General features: G+C 44.2%; 1 protein-coding gene across 1 annotated transcript; it reads right to left on the reverse strand.

Moving 5' to 3' along the window:
* Positions 1-7,632: 7,632 nt before the first annotated feature.
* On the reverse strand, positions 7,633-16,993 carry LOC108929268 (bifunctional protein GlmU-like). The gene is made up of 3 exons (XM_018743645.2): positions 16,877-16,993; positions 9,231-9,416; positions 7,633-8,602 (listed from the first exon to the last, which is right to left on the reverse strand). Exons 1-3 carry the CDS (start codon positions 16,877-16,879, stop codon positions 8,351-8,353), a joined length of 441 nt encoding a protein of 146 aa, XP_018599161.1. The 5' UTR covers positions 16,880-16,993; the 3' UTR covers positions 7,633-8,350.
* Between the last annotated feature and the right edge of the window lie 3,362 nt (positions 16,994-20,355).

The raw sequence follows: 20,355 nt of genomic DNA on the forward strand, positions 1-20,355 counted from the left end.
AGGGTGGATTAAAATCAGAAAGCAATACAATATAAATGAAAATTTAGTAATAAAATTCACATTTGCATTTTATATTTTGCATACATGTATTTGGCATTTATACATTTCTAAACATTATTTACTTCTGTGACATTCACGCCTTCGAGACTAGGCAAATCAGCACTCAATAAGAAATAAATATTCAATGTAAGTCAGCAGTGTGATATGACATGTCATGTGACATTCAGGATGTACCCTGTTTTGTGCCCTGTGTGTCCGGGATAGTCTCTCAACAACCATGACCCTGCACTGGGACAAGTGCTTGCTAAGAGTGAATGAATGAATGAATGAATGAATGAACATTACGATCTAAAGCCCAGTAACAGAACATTTAAAAATGTAACAATAATGAATATTGTGTTCATTCATAGGGGGCGTGGTGGGACAGTGGGCTTGGCTGAGTCCTCCTCTCTGGCGGGTCTGGGGTTTGAGTGCCGCTTGGGGTGCCTTGTGATGGACTGGCATCCTGTCCTGGGTGTGTCCCTTATGCCCTGTGTTGCCGGGTTGGCTCCGGCTTGCTGTGACCCCGCTCGGGACAAGCGGCTTCAGTCAATGTGTCTGTGTGTTTATTCATATTGCATTTACTCCTGTGATGGATTTAGTGTAACTTCAATGTTTCTCACACAAATTCTCTGCAGAATCACCCCATGGATGAGGGTCTCTGTCACGAGCATGGCTCTGTACTGTTAACAGGGGTCTGTGTTCCAAGTAGGAATCTCTGCCGAGAAGGGCACTCGCACCACCATCCTCTGTCAGACGGAGCTGAGCGCTGCAGACTGCTGTGTCTTAATCTCATTAAAGGTTGAGCGTGTTTGTCCTGATTTAAAAAACGCTCACCGCAAGTCCTCCAAAGAACGCTCACGTCGCCTCTTTAATGGAAACAGGAAAACACAGCGTCCCCTCTTGACGATGTGAAAGCACTGAAATGGTGAAACCCAAAGCAGCCTGCATCTCCAGTGGTAAACTCTGATCAATTTCAATTAAGATCTCTGTGTTTCTCCTATGGTGAATCCTGACCAATGTGAATTAAGAACTCTTTGCTTGTATCTGTGCAGCCAAACCAAGGTGAGAGAATTCAAAACCCTTGAAAAACAAAGAGATGGGTGTTAAAGGACCTCCCCTGCAGAAATGTCCAGTGAGTTTATAGTTAGTTATGTGCACACTGCTCAGTTGTTTGCTTTTGGATAGTTTAGTAACAGTCTATTCTAGTCACATGTTGAACTATCTTACTAATAATAAAAATTAATATAAGTATTTAAGTGTTCTTTTTGGGATCGTCCTGTATGTCACTTAATTGTCTGCTTGTCAGCTGGGATCACATTGATAAGGTTAATGGTTCCCACTTCCTTTAAAGTGCAGAGAGGAAGCTCAAAGTTGCCCCCTATATGGAAGCTACTTGTTAATTCATAAGATTTTCCCCCATCTTTGACATATCCTGCCTTGCGATGAGAAAAATATCCTTTGATTCCAACATCCATCCCCACCCACAGTCACAAAAGAGTGCTCTGACCCATCGGGAAGGGTGTGCAACAACTCCTCTAGGAACCATGGTGATGGACCACCTGCAGGTTTGCCCACGATATCTCAGAATCAGCCCCCCTAACACAAAAGTTCATTGACGCCTTCGAAGACTTCCTTAACAACTATGTACCATCTCTGACAAGACACCATCCCATTTCCTGCAAGGGCATCTCCACACATCCATTCATTTTTTTCTGAAACAACAGCCATTATTTTAAAAAGGGAACTTCAGGTTAGTAATTTATGAGCTCCCTGTCTTTGGTATCATTCATCCCACAATAGGACACAGTTCTCTAGTGTTACAACTTTTATAGCCAGTTCCGGGCTGTGATAAGAAGATTAATGGGTTTATACTGGTTACAAGCTCCATCAGAAAACAGTCTCGACCATCAATGAATGTTCAGATCTCATGGGAAACATGGAGTCCCTTGGTTCCACACAATCTTCTTAAAGGCACAATGACTCCAGTGCATGGGATGCTTGGGTGGTCAGCAGGACAATCCCGGCATTATGTCAGGGCTGATCACAATGCGCTCCCAGGCCTTGGGATCAGAAAGGACAGAAGTCCATACGGAACAGCTGGGCAAGAAGGTGTCAGTGATACTCATCTTGACTAAAAAATACAGCCATTTGTATAGCTGGACTTTTTCCCTGGAGAAATTGAGGTTAAGTACCTTGTTTGCACTTTCTAAGCTAAAGCACCTCTTTGAATTTCTGTCAGTCCCGTTGAGGTTTCAAGTTTCTGTCCTTCGCCATTATGTTATGACCTGTCCTGCTCTGACATTTGGTGATTAAAGCTGATTTGATGTGATGGGTCAATATCACACACACACACACACACACACACACACACACACACACACTGTCTGAAACCGCTTGTCCTGAGCGGGATCGCGGCGAACCGGAGCCTAACCCGGCAACACAAGGCGTAAGGCTGAAGGGGGAGGGGACACACCCAGGACGGGACGCCTGTCCGTCACAAGGCACCCCAAGCAGGACTCGAACCCCAGACCCACCAGAGAGTGGGCCCCTAGGTCAATATCATTAAGCCTTATTGGGTGTCTTATTGTATGAACACTGAGTCACAGCATCTTCAGCAAAACTGTGGGTGGTGTGTTGTTGCAGCACCTAGTGCTGGAGCCTCACAGTGTCTGGGCTGTGTGGTTGGAAGTCGGTTCAGCTCCAGCTCATCCTGCGTGGAGTTTTCATGTTCTCCCATGTTTCTCTGAGTTTCATCCCACACTTCATACACAGCTTTTTCAGGTGAAACGGTGACTGTAAATTGCATTGCGTGTCTTTCTTTCCTGTGCTGTATAAATGGGTGAATGACTGCAATGGGTGTAATGTACTGTGTTTAGCATTATAAGTTTGCTTGAACACAGTGGTAGCAGGTGATGTAAGGATCATCGCTATAGGGCTCATAGCTCTCAGGTTTCAATCCTACCTCCTACTGTACTACCCTGGAGAAAGGTATTTAATCTGAATTGTTTCAGCAAAAATTACCCAACTGTAAAAATTGGAAAATATTTGTAACTAGTTCAACACTGTAAGTTTCTTCGAGAAAAGTGTGAGCAAATGAATAGGTACATACATTGTCTGAAACCACTTGTCCCATAGAGGGTCGCGGGTAGCCAGAGCCTGGCCCGGCAACACAAGGCGTAAGGCTGGAGGGGGAGGGGACACACCAAGGATGGGACACCAGTCCGTCACAAGGCACTCCAAGCGGGACTCGAACCCCAGACCCACCGGAGAGCAGGACCTGGTCCAACCCACTGCACTCCCCACTAAATAGATACATGTGTCGGCTACATACTACATAATATTCATTGTTTGTTGCTTTGGAAACAAATTAATGTAAAACAAGGAGCAGTGTCTGAGTTTTGGAGTGTCCTAAATAACATTTTCTATATAAGCGTAATTCTCAGTTGGCAAATATATATTCATTTAGTGATCTGCCATTTCATTACTTTCATCACTTCATCAGCGTGTTATACCGTATATTTTATAGATATCCTGCATGTATAATAATTTTTTTTTTCCAGAAAAAAATGTAAACTATTTGCTTTTCCTGGAAGATACATTATTTAGCTTCACCGATAGATGCTACGAGGGAGATTCTTTGAATGAGTCACAGATAGGCAGGCCACATTTGCACAGCGCTAAAGGATGACTGTCCAGAAGACCCCTGGGAGCATGAGCAGGAAGACACGGTTCTTGTCTTCGGTTCTCAGTCAGATTGTTCGTGTCTATGGGCTACTGGGGAATTCTGCAGGCTTATCGCTGTGGCTCAGCAGACGCGGATGTTGCTAATCGGAGCCGTGATCGCTCGCCCAGGGACTACCCAGCGTGCTCCTCCTTCGCCAGCAACAGCTGCCAGGGCCGCATTAGCAATTCAGACGTTCCTCGATTTGATGATAGCAAGCATTCCCCATGTCTCAGTTAGGTAAAACGCAGCTGGAGGCCAATTTGGTGGAACAACCTGTGCCACAGCGGCACCATTTCGGGCCTAATTTTACCAGCAGCATGTGGGAGCGAAAGATCAGTTTTAGACATGGGGAAATATAGACAAGAACTGAACAGACACGTCTAGAATCCAGCATGGACTAGTAGTACTGCTTGCCTTCACGTCAACAGATATTATTATGATTACATTCCATCTGTTCTGTGATATATCCATACTAATAATCAAACTGACTTTATATAAAATAAGTTTGTGCTGTATATGACTGCACTCTGCATTCAAGGGCCTGCATTTTTCACAAATATGGCTTTGCTAAATATGTCTACTTGTTTTTTTTTTTTTTTGCTCAGAACCTGAGATTTAGTCAAATTAAATTAAATTTAGTCAAATCTGAAATTAAATTTTGTCAAATCTGAGAACTGTTTTAATGAGAAATTTATAATTATTTAATTGAGATTGCATATCTTCAGCCATTCGAACATATTTGCAGCGTGCAGAAGATGTTTCATAATGTACCAACTTAGCAAAAAAAAAAAAAGAGCAAATGAGGATCTGGAGTTTGGAGTTGCTGCAGGCGTTGAGTCTGCTTGTCGATGTACAGTCTGTTGGATGTTTGATGTTATAAAAACACAAATTGTTTCTAGAGGCCCGGGAACACTCTGGATAAATGAGCTACCTCGAAGCAGGCATTGCGGCGCAAGCTGTAGGGAAGGCGGTACCATCTGAACAAAAGGCCCAATTAAGGCCCGCTTTATCTGGGTACAGATAGAGGAAACACTGTTAAAGAAGAGGGAGGGAAAAAACCACATAATCAAACAAATAAAGAGGAGAGTAATGAATGACAGATCAGCTGAATTAAATGTTCCTTCGGCTGACTGTCCTTTTCAGACTAGTTAACCAGCACCGGCTTTTCATTTTCAGCAGATAATTAGCGACCTATTCCTCGCTCTTCTGTCGCTCCGCAAGCTGCAGGAAGGACAAAGGAAGCGTTTCTTCACATTGTGGCCCTTCGGAGGACAAAGAAAGTTTTTCCAGTGAAGGAAGCGAAAGTATATGAGCGTGAGCCGACCATCCAAAGGCCATTTCATTCCGATCCAGCAGCGCGCTCTTCGAATGCTCATCATAACTCTAGGTTTCTTTGGTAGCTTGTGTGCATAAACACACCATGGTGCTGCGCTCCATTGTTATATCTCCCTTGCATATTCCTGCAACAGAAGGCTGTTATTTTCTCCTGGGGGTCCATATGCTGGAAAATAACAAAAGCATCAGTTAGACTCCTAAAGTCTTCAAAGTAATGTTCTACAGCTCTGCTATGGAAAATTAAGTCAGATGATGTACAAGTTACATAAAAGCAAGAGGTGATATGGTCAGCACAACAAAAACACATTACATCCCTTCTTTCACGAAATCCTCCTTTCCATCAGCTCCGTTATGATGCAGTTACAGCGGATCGGCCAGAGGAAAAAGTACCCTGCTGCATTGCACTGAGAGAACGCCCTTGCGGTTGAGGTACTGAGCTGTTTTCACAGTCCAGTAACAACAAAAAGAGAGAATAAATCAAATCGTTCATCACCGCAGTTTATGAGAGTAACGAAGTCGTAATGTGTACGTTCATGTCCATGTGCAGCAGGTACAATGCCACTTCCTCTCCGAAACAATTAAGTTTCCAGTGCTTTTTGAGCCTGCCAAGTGACCAGAAAATACCAAAAACAGAAAGACCCTGGATCTGTCCATGAGCCAGATAAACTACTTCCTGGACTAAGGGATGGACTAATTATTCATGTCATGCTGAATGGGCTATTGTCCTCCCAGCTCGCAGACAATGAGCAGTGCACCATTTTTATTACGGTCACGTAAACAGTGATGGGTTGAGATTTAGATGGGACTGGGAACAGCTCAACTGCTGCTTAACATGGCTGGAAAATCCAACAAGAACTCTGTTCAGTCGCCATCCCATTTCAGTCAAATTCACCATCATTTACTCAAACCCAGACCAAGTTTTTACGTGGCTGCAGGAGGGGATTCCTCTTAAACTCAATGCTTTTTGTGACTCCCAGTAACAGTCAGCTTCATGAAAATAGTGTTTAATGGGAGAATGGGGCCCTTCAGTGATTCTGAGAAAATTAAATGTTCTCTTCCGTTTGTGTCATCGTTTGTTGTAATTAGTTACTTATTTAGCTGACACCTTTGTCTAATGCAAATTGAAACATTAGATTTGTATATTAAGCTGTTGGCAGGTATTTCCCCGTTTACACAGCAGGGTAACTTCATTTTTCAGTTGAGCATTACTCAAGTATTGCTGAGTACTTTGCTTAGCAGAACTTCAATAAATGGTGTGATTAAAACCATTGATTTTATCCTTTAATCGCAAGGTGAAGGCTCTAACCACAATGCCACCTCGCCTCTCATGTATCCCCACAACGATCCTAATGCAGGAGCAAAAATCACACTAAAGAAAGACTACTTGGATGTGTTGCATGAAAAAGTTGTTTACATCATTTTACAGCTGGTTTCGAGCAGCCCGTTTGGGAAAGGATCCCACTAACTATTGCAATGATAACAATAAATGCAATGGTCAGTAGGATCCTTTGCTATACTGCTAGGGTACCAGTAGGATCGTTTTCTGAGATATACGTCGCTTTGGAAGAAAGCATCTGCTAAATGAATAAACGTAAATGTAAATGTAATACCAGACACTCACGCACACAAACACACCAAGAGACATCTACGCATCAGAATGGTTGTGGTAGCAAAAACTTCCATGTTCCAGCACAGTCACCTGTGGGATCAGGGCTTAGCATAGAGTATGTGCACATCTGCTGGGTAGACCTAGAGCTCAAAGATGGCCCGTGCAGACCTGTGCCCCTTCATCGTCCCTGTCCCTCCCTCCCACGTGATTTCAGCTCTCCTTCAGCCTCGCGAAGACAGCGCTCGATCACATGCGTGGCTGCGCTCCCTGTGGGGGCGACTGCTAATCCTGGGGGAGTTTTCACATTATGTTAAAGGAGTCAGTGGGTCAAGCTCTCTGAAAGGAGGGTTTAGTCAAACATCTATTGGCAAGACCCGAGGCAGCCCCCCTCCCTTTCCTCCCAGGCTTGCGGTATTCTTACTGGTCCCTCCGTGAAGGGGCAATTTCTATGGAAACTTTCGCAGCGCTGCCGATTCGCACATACAGCTTTTGAAATCTGGATGAAAAAAATGCACATCTACAGCAGCTGTGTACGGGACTCTTTAGGTTTTATGCCACTTACTGGCTTATTAAATCTAACAACTAAAAATAAAATATAAATGTTGAAATGAGTGTAAAAGGGCATTTTTTTGTGGATTCTAAGGACACGCGTAAGTTCCTATATCTTATACTTGTGAGAAGTAGGAATGTGTAAATAAATGCCTATGAGAATATTCCCGTGAAAGTACCCTCTAGGCCCCCTAGAGTGGTTCAGGATGAGCAAGATCTAAATTTGACAAGTAGCTTCTGAACGTAATGGAGGGATGAGAAGTCTGTATGTGTTCACAATCTGAACATGTCCTTGAGGTTCATCGATATTGCAGTCGCCAGTTCTAATCAGCATCTGTTGAACTGTAGCACAAATTTCAGTCTCCACTACGTTAAAAAGCATGTTTTCAAGGGTTGTTAATGAGACATGCTCTTCCACTTACACCAGGCTGCAATGTCACATTGCTGTATATATTAGAGTTTCAGCATGCATCACTCATTCATACTTTTATAGGAAATACATGTACAATTCCACCTTTAATAATCATGGCAATCGCTGTATAGTGTTTAACTTATGTGAAATGACTGAAAAAACACACACAAAGGGAATGAGCACAAAAGGCTCCTGCAATGGATGGCCAGTTGAACAAATAATGGAGTTTTCATAATTCCATATTCCAAGGGCAAATATGTGACTGTAATTTTAATTTTTTTTGCAAATTTTCAGTACCTTATAGTTTTGTGTCTACTGTTACACTGCAGACAAACACACACACACACACACACACACACTAGGCAGCCCCACCACAGTTTTTTCTCTCTGTCTAGAAATCCAAGAAAATTACCACTCTAAGCAGACGAGACACACACAATTCATTTTAAACAATCGACTGCTGGCAAAGGCACACATCAGTGACAGCGCATTTGAGAAGTTGCTCTGTAGGCTCTCCCTCCCCCTGCTTTTCCTCGTGGAAGAACTGATCAAACAGCCTGGATCAAAGTAGCAGGATCAGTAAGGAGAAGCAGGCAGCGGAGCACCAGTCCAATTTATTCACTTTTTTGCCAGGGGCTGGGAGGAAAGGGGCTGTGATGGCCCTGGGGGGGGGGACTGACTAGGGCTCTTCTGGGCGGGATGCCACCACGAGCTCCGGGAAGCCAGTGCGGTGGTCCATCTCTCGGCTGAACTGCAGGTTCTCGGCCTCACCAAGAACGACTTCGGCCGTTGTGAACACCTCCAGGTCGCCCAGGACGTGCCCACCAACTGTCTTCCCCTCCTTGTCTGCCAGGCAGATGTGTAGGTGGGCCTCCTTGTTCAGGGTTCCGACCAGAGAGACGATCTCAAACCGACCTTGAAGGTGAATCACCTGATAGCAAAGGCAGAACACGGGAGCTATCACACCGGAGGAATCTCAGTACTTTCTTTTGGAGAATCAGTGTTGCATTTGCAAATTGCTGGTATATTAATTTATCATGTTTTTATAACTGTTGCTTGAAGTGCGGTGGAAAAAATGCTAAACAGTATTTTGAGACAACAAAAATTTTTGTGCTTATTAAGTTACCTGTACGTTATGCAGTTACAATGATCTAATTTGATGGTGTAAGAGCTGATGCTACCTGGATTATTATGAAAAAGGGTTTGTGACTGTTTTGCTTCTGGAACAGATTTAGAAATAACATCTGTGTCTCAGTAAGGTGCACTCAGAAGAAGTTTGACCTCACTGCCTAGCAACTGCATTACCACTCAGGCAACAATCATGTTTTAGTTTGCTGTTGAAGCTGTTGAGGCCCTCTTATTAAATGACATTATACTCCCCGTCAGCTGAAATTTTTGAAAAAAAACACTTTTTCTATAACACTGATTTTTCTGGTATCGTAGGAAAAATCTGAGAACCTTTTCTACGAAACACACAATGCTGATTGTTGCAAACAAGGTAAAAATACAATTAGAAGTAGAATCATTGTGGAACATCATTTGTGGCTATGGTGCAGAACCTCATTGGTGTTTCCTGCGGTGGCGTTGGCCAGCCGGAGCGTTGCCTTGGTGACGCTGCCCACACAAGTGAGGATGAACGGGGCCCTAAGCCTCCTCTCATCCACAACTCTAAGCAGGGAGCTGAGGATCTCCTGCCCCGGACCCAAACGTAAGGCGTGGATGCTCAGGGAGGAGGCTCCACATGCCTGGGTGGAAAGGAGAACGGAGAGAAGGTGACAGTAGGGTTAGGGATAGGGAGTGTGAGAGAATCTGATGACAGCAGGGAGAGATGGATAGAACGAGGAGGGCATGTGGGAAAACGTGCTGATGATGGAGGGCGGTGTTCATCTTAAGTGTCAATACTCCAGTGTGATGGAATCAGCTCCCACTCTCTCTCAGAACTGCTGAACTGCTCTCAACATTCAAGACACATCTAATTCAGACCCACTTATCTCCCGATCTCCAATCTGATCTCCGTAAGAACTGCCCCTCTCTCCCGATCTCCTTGAAACTTTACAACCAATCTATTAATAAAAGAATAATTTTTATGAACAAGAATTTTTGTATTGTACGCAGGAGGCAATTGCACTAATTGACTGTCCTTCTTGAAGCACGTGTTTGGATCTGTTGGTGATGTGCACGTTTGCTATTCGGAGTTGTACGTCACTTTGGAGAAAGCGCCTGCCAAAGCAACAGATTCAAATATAAATGTACTGTAGCTGAAGATCAGAGACAAGTATGGTTTGGTATCATAAAAATCTTTAAACAAACCTTTAGAGCTGCTGAAAGAAAGGGACGAATCTTGTTAATTATTGTTTAGTGTTACCTATCAGGGCAGCTGCTAGAGTAGTGAGGTTAGTGCTGCTGCCCTTGGACTGAAAGATGGCAGGTTTGAATCCCACCTCCAACTGTGTATTGGTTTCGTAGAGTTACCCAGCTGTATATAAGAGCAAATCATTATAAGTAGCTTAATGCTATAAATTGCTTTGGGGAAAAGTATCAGGTAAGTGAAGAAATGTAGTGTTAGAAAAACAAAGCTTTTGAGCAGTTGTAATTCTGCTTTTGTGCTGATATTTGGTCCTAGATATGACACATATTATTTATCCACTGAGCTCATAAAAATGTTCCTGGAAATAATGCTCTTTACACATCGTATGTGCCTTGGTACCCAGGAAGAGACCTGAAAACTCAGTAACAATGACGAATCTGAGTGTGTGAAGGAAAATAGAAGGCAGAGAAAGTGTGTGTTATAAGAGGGATCTGTGTGTGTGTGTGTGTGTGTGTGTGTGTGTGTGGCAGGGGGCAAGAGGGGTCATTGTTTCTGTTTCCCCCATTTTAACGTCCCCATTTAAATCAAAGGCAGAAGCAAACCCTTTCGCGTCCGTGTTTCTGGGGTTACTTTCTCCATTGAATGCCTCCTCCCCCTTTTCACAGCTCTTTAAATCTCTCAAAGCCTTTCTATGTTTGCCCCCCACAGCTCCCCCTCCCTCACCGGAGCCTTTATCCTCCTTACATTTATAAACATTTGTGGAAAAGTCCTGTTGCGGCTCTTGGCCACCTGGAAGACGCGGTCCAACAATCCGATTGGCTGGACCGTCCTGCCAATAGACAGTTGGAGCATTGTGATTGGTTGCATTTGCATAGCCACGCCTTTCAGCTGTGCCGGCCTCGTCTCACTCCGTCCCGGTCTCCAGCGCACCGATTGTTCCCGGCTTCCCATTCGACAAGTTATTAGGCCCTGGAAGTCCATTAATCACAGTTCACATGTTGTGTGAGGCCCACGCAGCGCCGGGGATGGGCGGCAGGGGTGGGACGGCACGCTCGTCCTCCTGAATGAGCTTAGATGGTGGTCCATTCAGCTCCCTAACAAGATCATTACCACTAACTAAATACGAAGCTGACCTCACGACCTGGGAAGGAATCTCGGAGGCCCCGAGGGGAGTATATTGCCCCGGTGCCTCTCCTCTCTCTGGCTCCGAGCCCTAACTCGCTCAAACTCCCAGCGAACAGGAGCTAAACCTAACGTAAGGGTAGGCCATCCTGCTCTGACCGCGACACCAACCAATAAGCGTGGGTTGTGGGAAAAAAGGGGTCACGGATTTCCCTCAGTGTATTTTTATGGGCCCACCTGTAAGTTTTCTGCTGTGCAGGTTCTTCACACACTCAAAGACACCCACAAACACATACATTTGCACACGTGTGACATGCACATGCCCACGCACATGCCCACACACATGACCCAGGTGCCCACATGGCCTTATCCGTTGCTCCCCTCGATGAAGGTGTGAAGTACCACCAAGCACGGGAGGTAAACACACCCATTGCTGTTTACATGCATGCCATAATTGCCTCCCTCTGAAGGACTTCCCCGCTATTTACCCCAAAACGGAAACCCTCTCTTCTACATACAAACACTCAGAGAAGTGAGGGAGAAAAGGCCAACAAAATATTGGAGCAAAGACGTGAGTGAAGTGCACTCCTGTTCAGATAATGATTACCCCAGCAACGATGAAGTCAAATCTCATTTTTTGAAACGAAACTGTCACCTTGTTGCATTTTTAGTGGTTACATAAAACTCAATTATTTCACTGCCCACATCAGGCTAAAAAAAACTAAAAAATATTATGAAGTTCACAAAGCAGGACAAAATACTGCATGGAGGACCTTTGCTTTCAATACATCTAAACTTGCGAAGCTGCTAATTGTAATGAAATTGCAGTACTCTAAAGTTTCAGTGCACAGTTTTTTTACATTGTTTTATACTGTATTTCCTTATATGCTTTAATTACTAATATAAAGTAGTAATGCAAAGACAACACGCAGGCAAGTATGCATTTAACACGTGAAGCAGGCTACACCAATTTGAGGTTATGAAATAATGGTTTTGCCCCAGTGCATTTAAAGTTATCTGAAACTTTTATCCAAAGCAACTTACCATGTTAAGCCACCAATTGTACCGGTGGGTAATTCTGGAAGAGAAAACTATATTAAGCACCTTTTGCAAGGGTGCAATAGCAGTACATAAGATTTAAACCAGCAGCCTTGAGATCTGAAGGCAGTTGCTGTAAACACTACGCTCTGCGTTTAGGTCCGAATTACACACACACACACACACACACACACACACACACACACACACACACACACACACACACACACACACACACTGACTGAAACCGCTTGTCCCAAGTGGGGTTGCAGCGAGCTGGAGCCTAGCCCGGCAACACAGGACGAAAGGTTGGAGGGGGAGCGGACACACCCAGGACGGGATTCCAGCCCGTCGCAGGGCACCCCGAGCGGGACTCCAACCCAGATCCACCAGAGAGCAGGACCGGCCAAACCCACTGCACCACCGCATCCCCTTAGGTATGAATTAATACTATGCAAATTAAACTTACTTAATGTAGATCAGGAAATTCATATCTGATAAGCAAGTTTTGTCACATTTGTGTTGTTAACTGTTTTACTCAAACTGGCTCAAGGTTGGAGGCATGGTGGTGCAGCGGGTTTGGCTGGGTCCTGCTCTCTGGCAGGTGTGGGGTTTGAGTCCTGCTTGGGGTGCCTTGTGATGGACTAGCGTCCCATCCGGGGTGTGTCCCCTCCCCCTCCAATCTTACACCCTGTGTTGCCGGGTTAGGCTCTGGCTTGCTGTGACCCCACTTGGGGCAAGTGGTTTCAGCCAGTATGTGTCTGTGGATCAAGGTTTGATGCAGGTTGTGAAAATGTGGGAAAATTGGAGCCGATTTTACAGCCACGGGTGGTTTGACTGGACAGCGGCGGAAAGCAAAAGAGACGTCTGCAGCAAGACATGGTCTGAGAATGAAGGCGCACGCGTCAACCAGAGCAGAGAGAGAAGGTGCCAGAAACATCTAGTTTAGAAAGCCAGGAGAACCAGAAAGAGAGACATAAGCTTTTGGGGAAGACATGCAAATGCAGTTATCGCTTCTATGACTGTACTCTCATTAATTATTAATTAAAAGTGCAATTTCATGTTGGAATCAAGTTTTTGCTCGTTTGTTCTTTTGTTCATTCAGCTGCCTTTCTGTATATAGTTATAGCTAAGCGTGGTGCTTTACTTTAGTGGTTTTTTGTAGAGCCCCTGCTATTTGCTCACGTTTGTAAACCACTGCTGCTACTGCGGTTCTGTTAAGACCACCTCAGGCCAGTCGTTTCAGTATCTGTAAGTGTAAAACTTGAGTCTAGCAGTGCTCAGTGAGGCTAGTAAAAGTTAAATACAAGCACAGATAATGTATTCAATATTCAACGTTTAACCTAAATGAGCTTTTCAGCAATCACTGAATTTAACTAGTATTAAGACAAAAATGAAGGAACAGACTAACATTTTTGTTAATCATGCCTTAAATGTAGAAAAAAAACAGACTATTAGAAAAAAAACGTAAATATTCATTTAACTTTGTTCTTGAATGTGCAAAGTATTTCTATGCTTTGAAGAACAATTAGAGGTAACCATGAATTTGATCATATAGCCGTTATGATGTAGGACTTTTTGATCAAATCGCTTTTGCGTTTCCTGAATAAATGTTTACTGTAAACCAAGCTTGATTCTTAGTGACTACTTAAGTTTATTCTTCTTTCCACGGGGTTCACGTGTACTGAAACGTACGAGAGCAAACATTCGATTGCTTTTCCCTTTTCGGCACAAAGCGGGAGCAGTGAGGCAGTTCAGTTTAAATCCAAACCTGTGCGACTTCAAAGATCGTTTCACAGCTCTGATCCTAATGGCTTGAAATTTGTATGGCATCGAAAGGGCCTAACGGCGACGCAAAGGGGAAGAAGGATGAGGAACAGCAGGGGGACATGGGGACGCCTCGCACGTGAGGGTCCGTCGCAGCACGATAAGACATGGCCTGGTTCTGTCAGATGCTCTGAGATGGTCTTTTACTCCTCTTGCTGCGTCTGCGTAGGGACTGATGGACAGCCTGCCTGCATGGACCACATGGACCACACTGACTCAGATTTATCTAAAGCAGGACATTAGTTTTCAGAAGAGCCCACAAGTCTTGCAAATCACACTTATCTATTTTACCCACAAAGAACAAACATTACACAACGCACGCGATTAACGTTTCGCACGCATTATATACCATATGGAAATCTGGAACTCACTTACTTCACAATCAGTCTCTCGCACCCATGCCGCATGCTTTAGAGGAAGCGACAAGAACACATTTCGCATAATTTGCGACCTAATTATACGTTGAGAAATTGAGCATGTTAACGATAATTTGGTTCACCAGAGAGGAATTTCGTCCGAGGTATATAATTCCTTTTTAATGATCTCATTCATCCTTGTGAATAAGATTACCCACTGTAAAAAATTTTAATAATCTTTAATTAGACTTCAGAATGCCCCTTTTCAGTGTCTTGATTGACTCTTAGACGATCTCTCAGATAATGAGTTGTAATGCCATTTGACTCGGGACCGACAATAATTGCACCTTCTCAGCCGCAGCGACATGAGCCGAAGTGCCGTAGATGAAGGGCAGCAGCGGTATCCACAAACCCTGCGCTGTGATTTCTCACATGCACCAATGACACAAGCACGAAGACGGATTTATGAGCGTAACTTTGCACCGTCCGTGTTAGTGTCGCTGGAAACACTGTCGAGGTACAAAACCGTTTTAGCCCTGAGATGTGCAGCTGTGTGCTGTGTCCCGATGGCCTTCAATAAATGTGTCAGTTAAATAACGGTGAATAATAATTAGCCATTTGTTTACTGTTGTCACTTTCGTATCGGAGTGCATAAACACGAAAGAGAAAGTCTTGCTTCCCAGTAGTAAGAGGATTGCAGTAATTATAATGAGGTTGACATCTGAACTGTCAGTTCCTCAGCTAAGGGTGACACAGACCACACCCCACCATCAGAAATGTACCAGGGCATTCTTCAATCCTCAGTTCTCACTCTGTAATTGCTGTAGTGCCGGACTACTATAACACCTCAACAGTGCCATTCGTTCACGGGTCATTAAATTCCGAGCTTATGCTATCAAATTTTTTCATTTTTCATTTGTTTGTTTTTTTTTGTCAAACCCTGCAGCACTGACAAATGTCAGTGATCAGACCATCTTGACCGTTCACTGGTGTCTTCTGAGAACATAAGCCAAGCTGCAAGCACAGGCAGAACAGTTTAGTGACATCCGTTCGGTCATGCCTATCAGCAAAGGGCTGGAGCATCAGAAACATGGTTTTGAAACCCTCTAAAAAGCACATTAATACCACGATCACCATCCAGAGTAACTAATTACATCGGATCTTCTCAGTTAGAGAACACATCTGCTAGCGATTGGCTTGTGAATGTATTTAGCTGACGCTTTTCTCCGAAGGAGCTCATCGTGACTTGCCAGTTGACACAGCTGGTGTTACTGTAACAGTTCAGTATGTACCTTGCTCAATGGTAGAACAGCTGCATGTGGGATCTGAACCTGTAATCTTTCCATCCAAAAAAAAGCAGCCGTAACTATTACAGTAGCCGCTCTCTCAAGACTGGTGGACAGAGTCTCATTTTTTTCCATATAAAGCAAAGAATAAAATTAATTAAACTATATATTCTTCTTCTTGTCACAAGAGTGTAATTAAGATTCAAGGTGAAGACAGATGAATAATTTGCTTTGATTTGCAGGTCTCTAGGTTAACAACTCCCAAAGTTAACACAATAACACTTTCGGTCAAGTCATAGCAGACTTCAAAAGTAACACACACTGCCTGAAACCGCTTGTCCCAAGTGGGGTCACAGGGAGCCGGAGCCTAACCCGGCAACACAGGGCGCAAGGCCGGAGGGGGAGGGGACGCACCCAGGATGGGACGCCAGTCCATCGCAAGGCACCCCAAGCGGGACTCGAACCTCAGGCCCACCAGAGGGCAGGCACAGGCCAAACACGCTGCGTCACCCTTTAAATCGAACAATTCATTTCAAATAATATAAGACATTTTTATTGCCTTTTGAGCTTTTGGGAACATTTGCTGAGATGATTTCCCCACTAAAGCTTGTATTTGGATAACCATTCAAACAACTTTATATATTACTGGATGACCAAAATTTTCGACGGCACTGTGTGTTCCACGTTTTTCCTTTCTTACTTTTTTCTTTTCTTTAGTTTACTTTTTTGTTATGTTTTTTTTTTTTTTTTCCTTTGTGGTTTTCATATTTCCCATCCCAAAAAAAGACTCCTTTCAGAAAAGATTCAGAAATTGTATGCCACACAAACTCGCTTTGGTTAATTTTGGTTAATTTTTGATACACAATATAAAAGAATGGTACAAGTACTAAGACATAATAATAACAACAACAACAACAACAATAATAATAATACTGATAATAATAATAATAATAATCGAACTCTGACGACCCCTGGCGGCCACTTTTATTCCTACGCCACACTACTGTGTTTTAATAAAACCACTGCAACTGTAGGTTGTAACAATAAACAAATGTGCTTTTAAGCACTTTTTAACGAGGATGGAAGATTTGACAAAATGTAAGACGAAGAGCCTCTAACATATTCGCCTTCACGGAACTATTGATTTTATTTCTAGCTAGTTGCTTTGCGGTCACAGGCCAGGCGGAGCTGCGGCACTAGAAAGCTTCTTAAACTACAAAATATTTTCAAGGAGCGTCAAGGCAAATGGCTTTTTCGACTGAACTTACCATACCGTACAGATTACGCACTCGGTGTATCCTCAGCGTTAAATTAAAAACATATACTGAGCCGTTCTTCCGAAGCTCGAACCTCGGCCAAAAGCGGCGGCTGATCTACATGCGTGAACTTCGAACCCGAGTGACACGAGCTTGTGCAACTATTCCTGTGCTGCTGTTTCGCTGAACCCAGAGAGGAGCCTGTGTTGAATGTATGACTCACCCGAAATGCTCTACAATATTGCAGCGTTACCTCTTTTATGAGAATTATGTTTTAAGAGCAAAATTCTCAGTTCAAACGCTTGTGCTCCAATCCCGCGCTGGCAGCATGGCCTCGAAGAGCCCAACTCGAAACCTTGAAATTGAGACAAGAATGCTCCCTCGCCGGGGCTGCACGCATATCACGCTTTCGAAACGCACATTAACACATTGCTTTTCAAGGCCTGCACTTCAGATGGCGTTCAAAGCCTTAGGGTTGAAACACTTATCGGGACCACAATCAAGGTGCAGGGGGACACGGGGGCTTCCCTCGGTGGTACCTTCACAAACGGCCCTAAGCACTTCTCCATCCGTACTATTCTCCATCCCCACGAGCGTGTCAACATTTCAGCCTCTCGCTTGCCCCACCGTGTGTCCTCAATGCGCGCGGAGACCTAAAAGCTTTTTCATTACTTAGGACAAAGACACACCGTAGGGCTCTCGCTTACAGTGCAGTTAGGCTAAAAAGGCTTAAAAGCAAACAGTGCTATTCGGAGAAAGAGAGTATGGTGCTGCTCCTTTCTTTAGGGATGTGCATGATGCCCTGGGTCGACTACTAAGTGCTTTTCCTGTAATACGTCCAACATTTGCAATACATTATTATTATTATTATTATTATTATTATTCAAGTACCATCACCACTCAAGAGTCCTCTTAAGAGAGGGCATATCTCAAGGTCCTGGGTATGGCGTAAATTCAAGGATTAGGATTTAGGTCAAGTTAGGGTTATGCTGAGCTGGTCAAGACGAGCCCGAAGGAAAATATCTGTTATTAATCACTATTAATGGTCCCGAGGACTCTGCTGACGATGGAAGCTGCGCATACCGTCACTTGTCTTTGTAAAATGGAGATGTTAATGTTGTTATTATGGTGATGATGACGATGATGAGGAGGAGGAGTAGGATTATTGCAGTATTAGTATTGCTCACTCTATCATCACTGTTTCACAAAGAGAAATATTTTGCCCTGCAAAAGAGCACAAATATATGTCTATTATATTCTAAGAAAGACCCTGGACACTGACAGAGTCACATTTTTCAAAGTGAACAGTTATAATCTTATGTAATTATATCTTGTTTCATCAGGAGCACCCGTTCAGCATTTAAGAATTTGACAGCTCTGACCCCTCCCCACCTTCATTAGCTGTGGGATGTCAACCCCGAAGAGAAACGTTGCGGACTTCATTGGCGGAGTTAATATAATCTGCCTCTTTACACTCTGCATAAAGATGATGGAATTATGCCGCTGCAGTGAACTCATCCTGTAACATATTCCGCTAATCCATTAAGGCTCGCGGGCACATTTTCGCCATGAATACAATTCCAGAAGGAGTGCAAAGGTAATTCTCAGAATTCTAAGACCGGCCCCGAGTCTTCTGGATACACCTGTGGTGTTTAATCCTCCGTTCTCGAACTGGTAATATGAATGAAGCACATCTGAAATTCATAGGTTTGGGCAGACTCCCCCTGGAACGAAAGGCTATGCAGGCTCTAGAGAGGTGTAGATGGTTTCGCCTGCTGATGGTGATGAGAGGTGCCGGGTGGGGAGCCAAGCTGCAGAGCTCACAGGTGCGACGGTCCAAAGGCGTCGGAGCCCCCGCGCTCGCCTTGCGACAGGACCTGCGCATCTGAGGCTGTTCCTTACAGCTGAACACGGCTCGTATGTTTGCGCTTCCACTGTTCGTACTGTTGTCCGACTCCTGGCCACCTTTAGTCTCCACTTGTTCGGTAACTGTATACAAAGAAGAAGGTAAAAATACTGTACATAGGGACAACTGGTAGCGTGGTGGTAAGAACTGCTGTCTTTGTGCCTGGGAGTAGCAGGTTCAATTTCCCTCGAGCCAGGTACTTACCTTAAATTCCTCCAGTAAAGTTACCCAGCTGACCTTATGGGTAAATAACTGCAGTTGCTTTGGAAAAAAGCTTCAGCTACATGAAAATACTGTATTGAGGCTTGTTTCCAAATTTGTGTTGTGCTGCCATCTGGTGGACAGACTCGGTACATCAGGATCTCTTTTTGCGTTCTGCACACCCAGGACGGGACGCCAGTCTATCGCAAGGCACCCCAAGCGGGACTCGAACCCAAGACCCACCAGAGAGCAGAATTCAGCCAAGCCCGCTGCGCCACTGATTTCCTTTAATTTGACAGTAGATAAAAGCAGATATTTGACAGTTTAGAAAAACATGCAGGTAGATACAGCTCACGGAGGGATTGCAAAAAGGTTACAATATATTACAGGTATGATCATCTAGCCCTTTGTAATAACTTTCAGAAGTGTGTTAAGACATTTCATTATTCCTTAGAGTTTTCATGGAAACCATATGTTAATTTTTTTTTTTTCTCCGGGTGGATCACATCATTATAATACTTAAAATACGTTCGATTGCTAAGGTCACCCCGGCCTCAGATCAGCAAAATTTTCAGAACCTCATACGAAATACAGTTATAGTGGCTTCTTTCTTAAGCAGCACGAACGCTTACATTTATATTTTGCAGCTGCTATACCATGTAATGTACCACGGTGTGTCTGCAGGAAGCACAGTGAGAGACACAAGGTCCTGCACACAGCCTTTTGCCCTTGTGCAACGTGGCCCATCTTCGAACCCAGACCCCACCTCCTGCTGCAGTACCACTGAACACAGTAGGAGCTTAAACTGTTCTAGTAAAAAAGACCTTCTATAAGCGTGTATTATTATGTACGTTATTATGTACTGTGTAACTATAGCAATGTAAGTTGTTTCGGAGAAAGAATGAATGGAAACAGCTGCCAGCTGGTCACGCTGTATGTAGTATAAACTGTAGGCCCGCATCTCCCCCAGGATGTGTCTTTGTGCTCCCTGCACTGCCTTCATGTGGCCCCTAGATAGCGCTGTGGTAAAAGATATCCAGGACACGCCTGTCCACCAGCAGCTGTGTGTGTTGTGTGTACTGAGTGACAGTGTTAAAAATTGCATTGCTGGAGTACATGTTGCTGCCAAAAAGATTGTTTCCGCCGCTCCGTAAAGTGATGATGCGAAGGGCCTCCGAGAGGTTTGTGTGAAGCGAGTTCCGTAGCTTCGTTCAGACGGGACGAAGAGTTTGCCGCGAGCGAAACTCGGAAAACCGGATCGTTCACCGCTGTTGCGACGGGTACGGAGGGTGTGTGAGGTGGGACGACACAGCTCCACGGAGATATTCTGGGGAGGCGTGAAGCTGATCCTCGTCCACCCATAGAACCGGGGTGGTGAAGGACG

Source organism: Scleropages formosus, chromosome 1, assembly GCF_900964775.1.
Source record: "Scleropages formosus chromosome 1, fSclFor1.1, whole genome shotgun sequence".
NCBI lineage: Eukaryota > Metazoa > Chordata > Actinopteri > Osteoglossiformes > Osteoglossidae > Scleropages > Scleropages formosus.

Coding starts and splice junctions, on each gene's coding strand:
- LOC108929268 (XM_018743645.2), bottom strand. Junction 8,603..9,230: donor CCGCAGGAAACACCAATGAG/GTTCTGCACCAT, acceptor CTTTGCTATCAG/GTGATTCACCTTCAAGGTCG.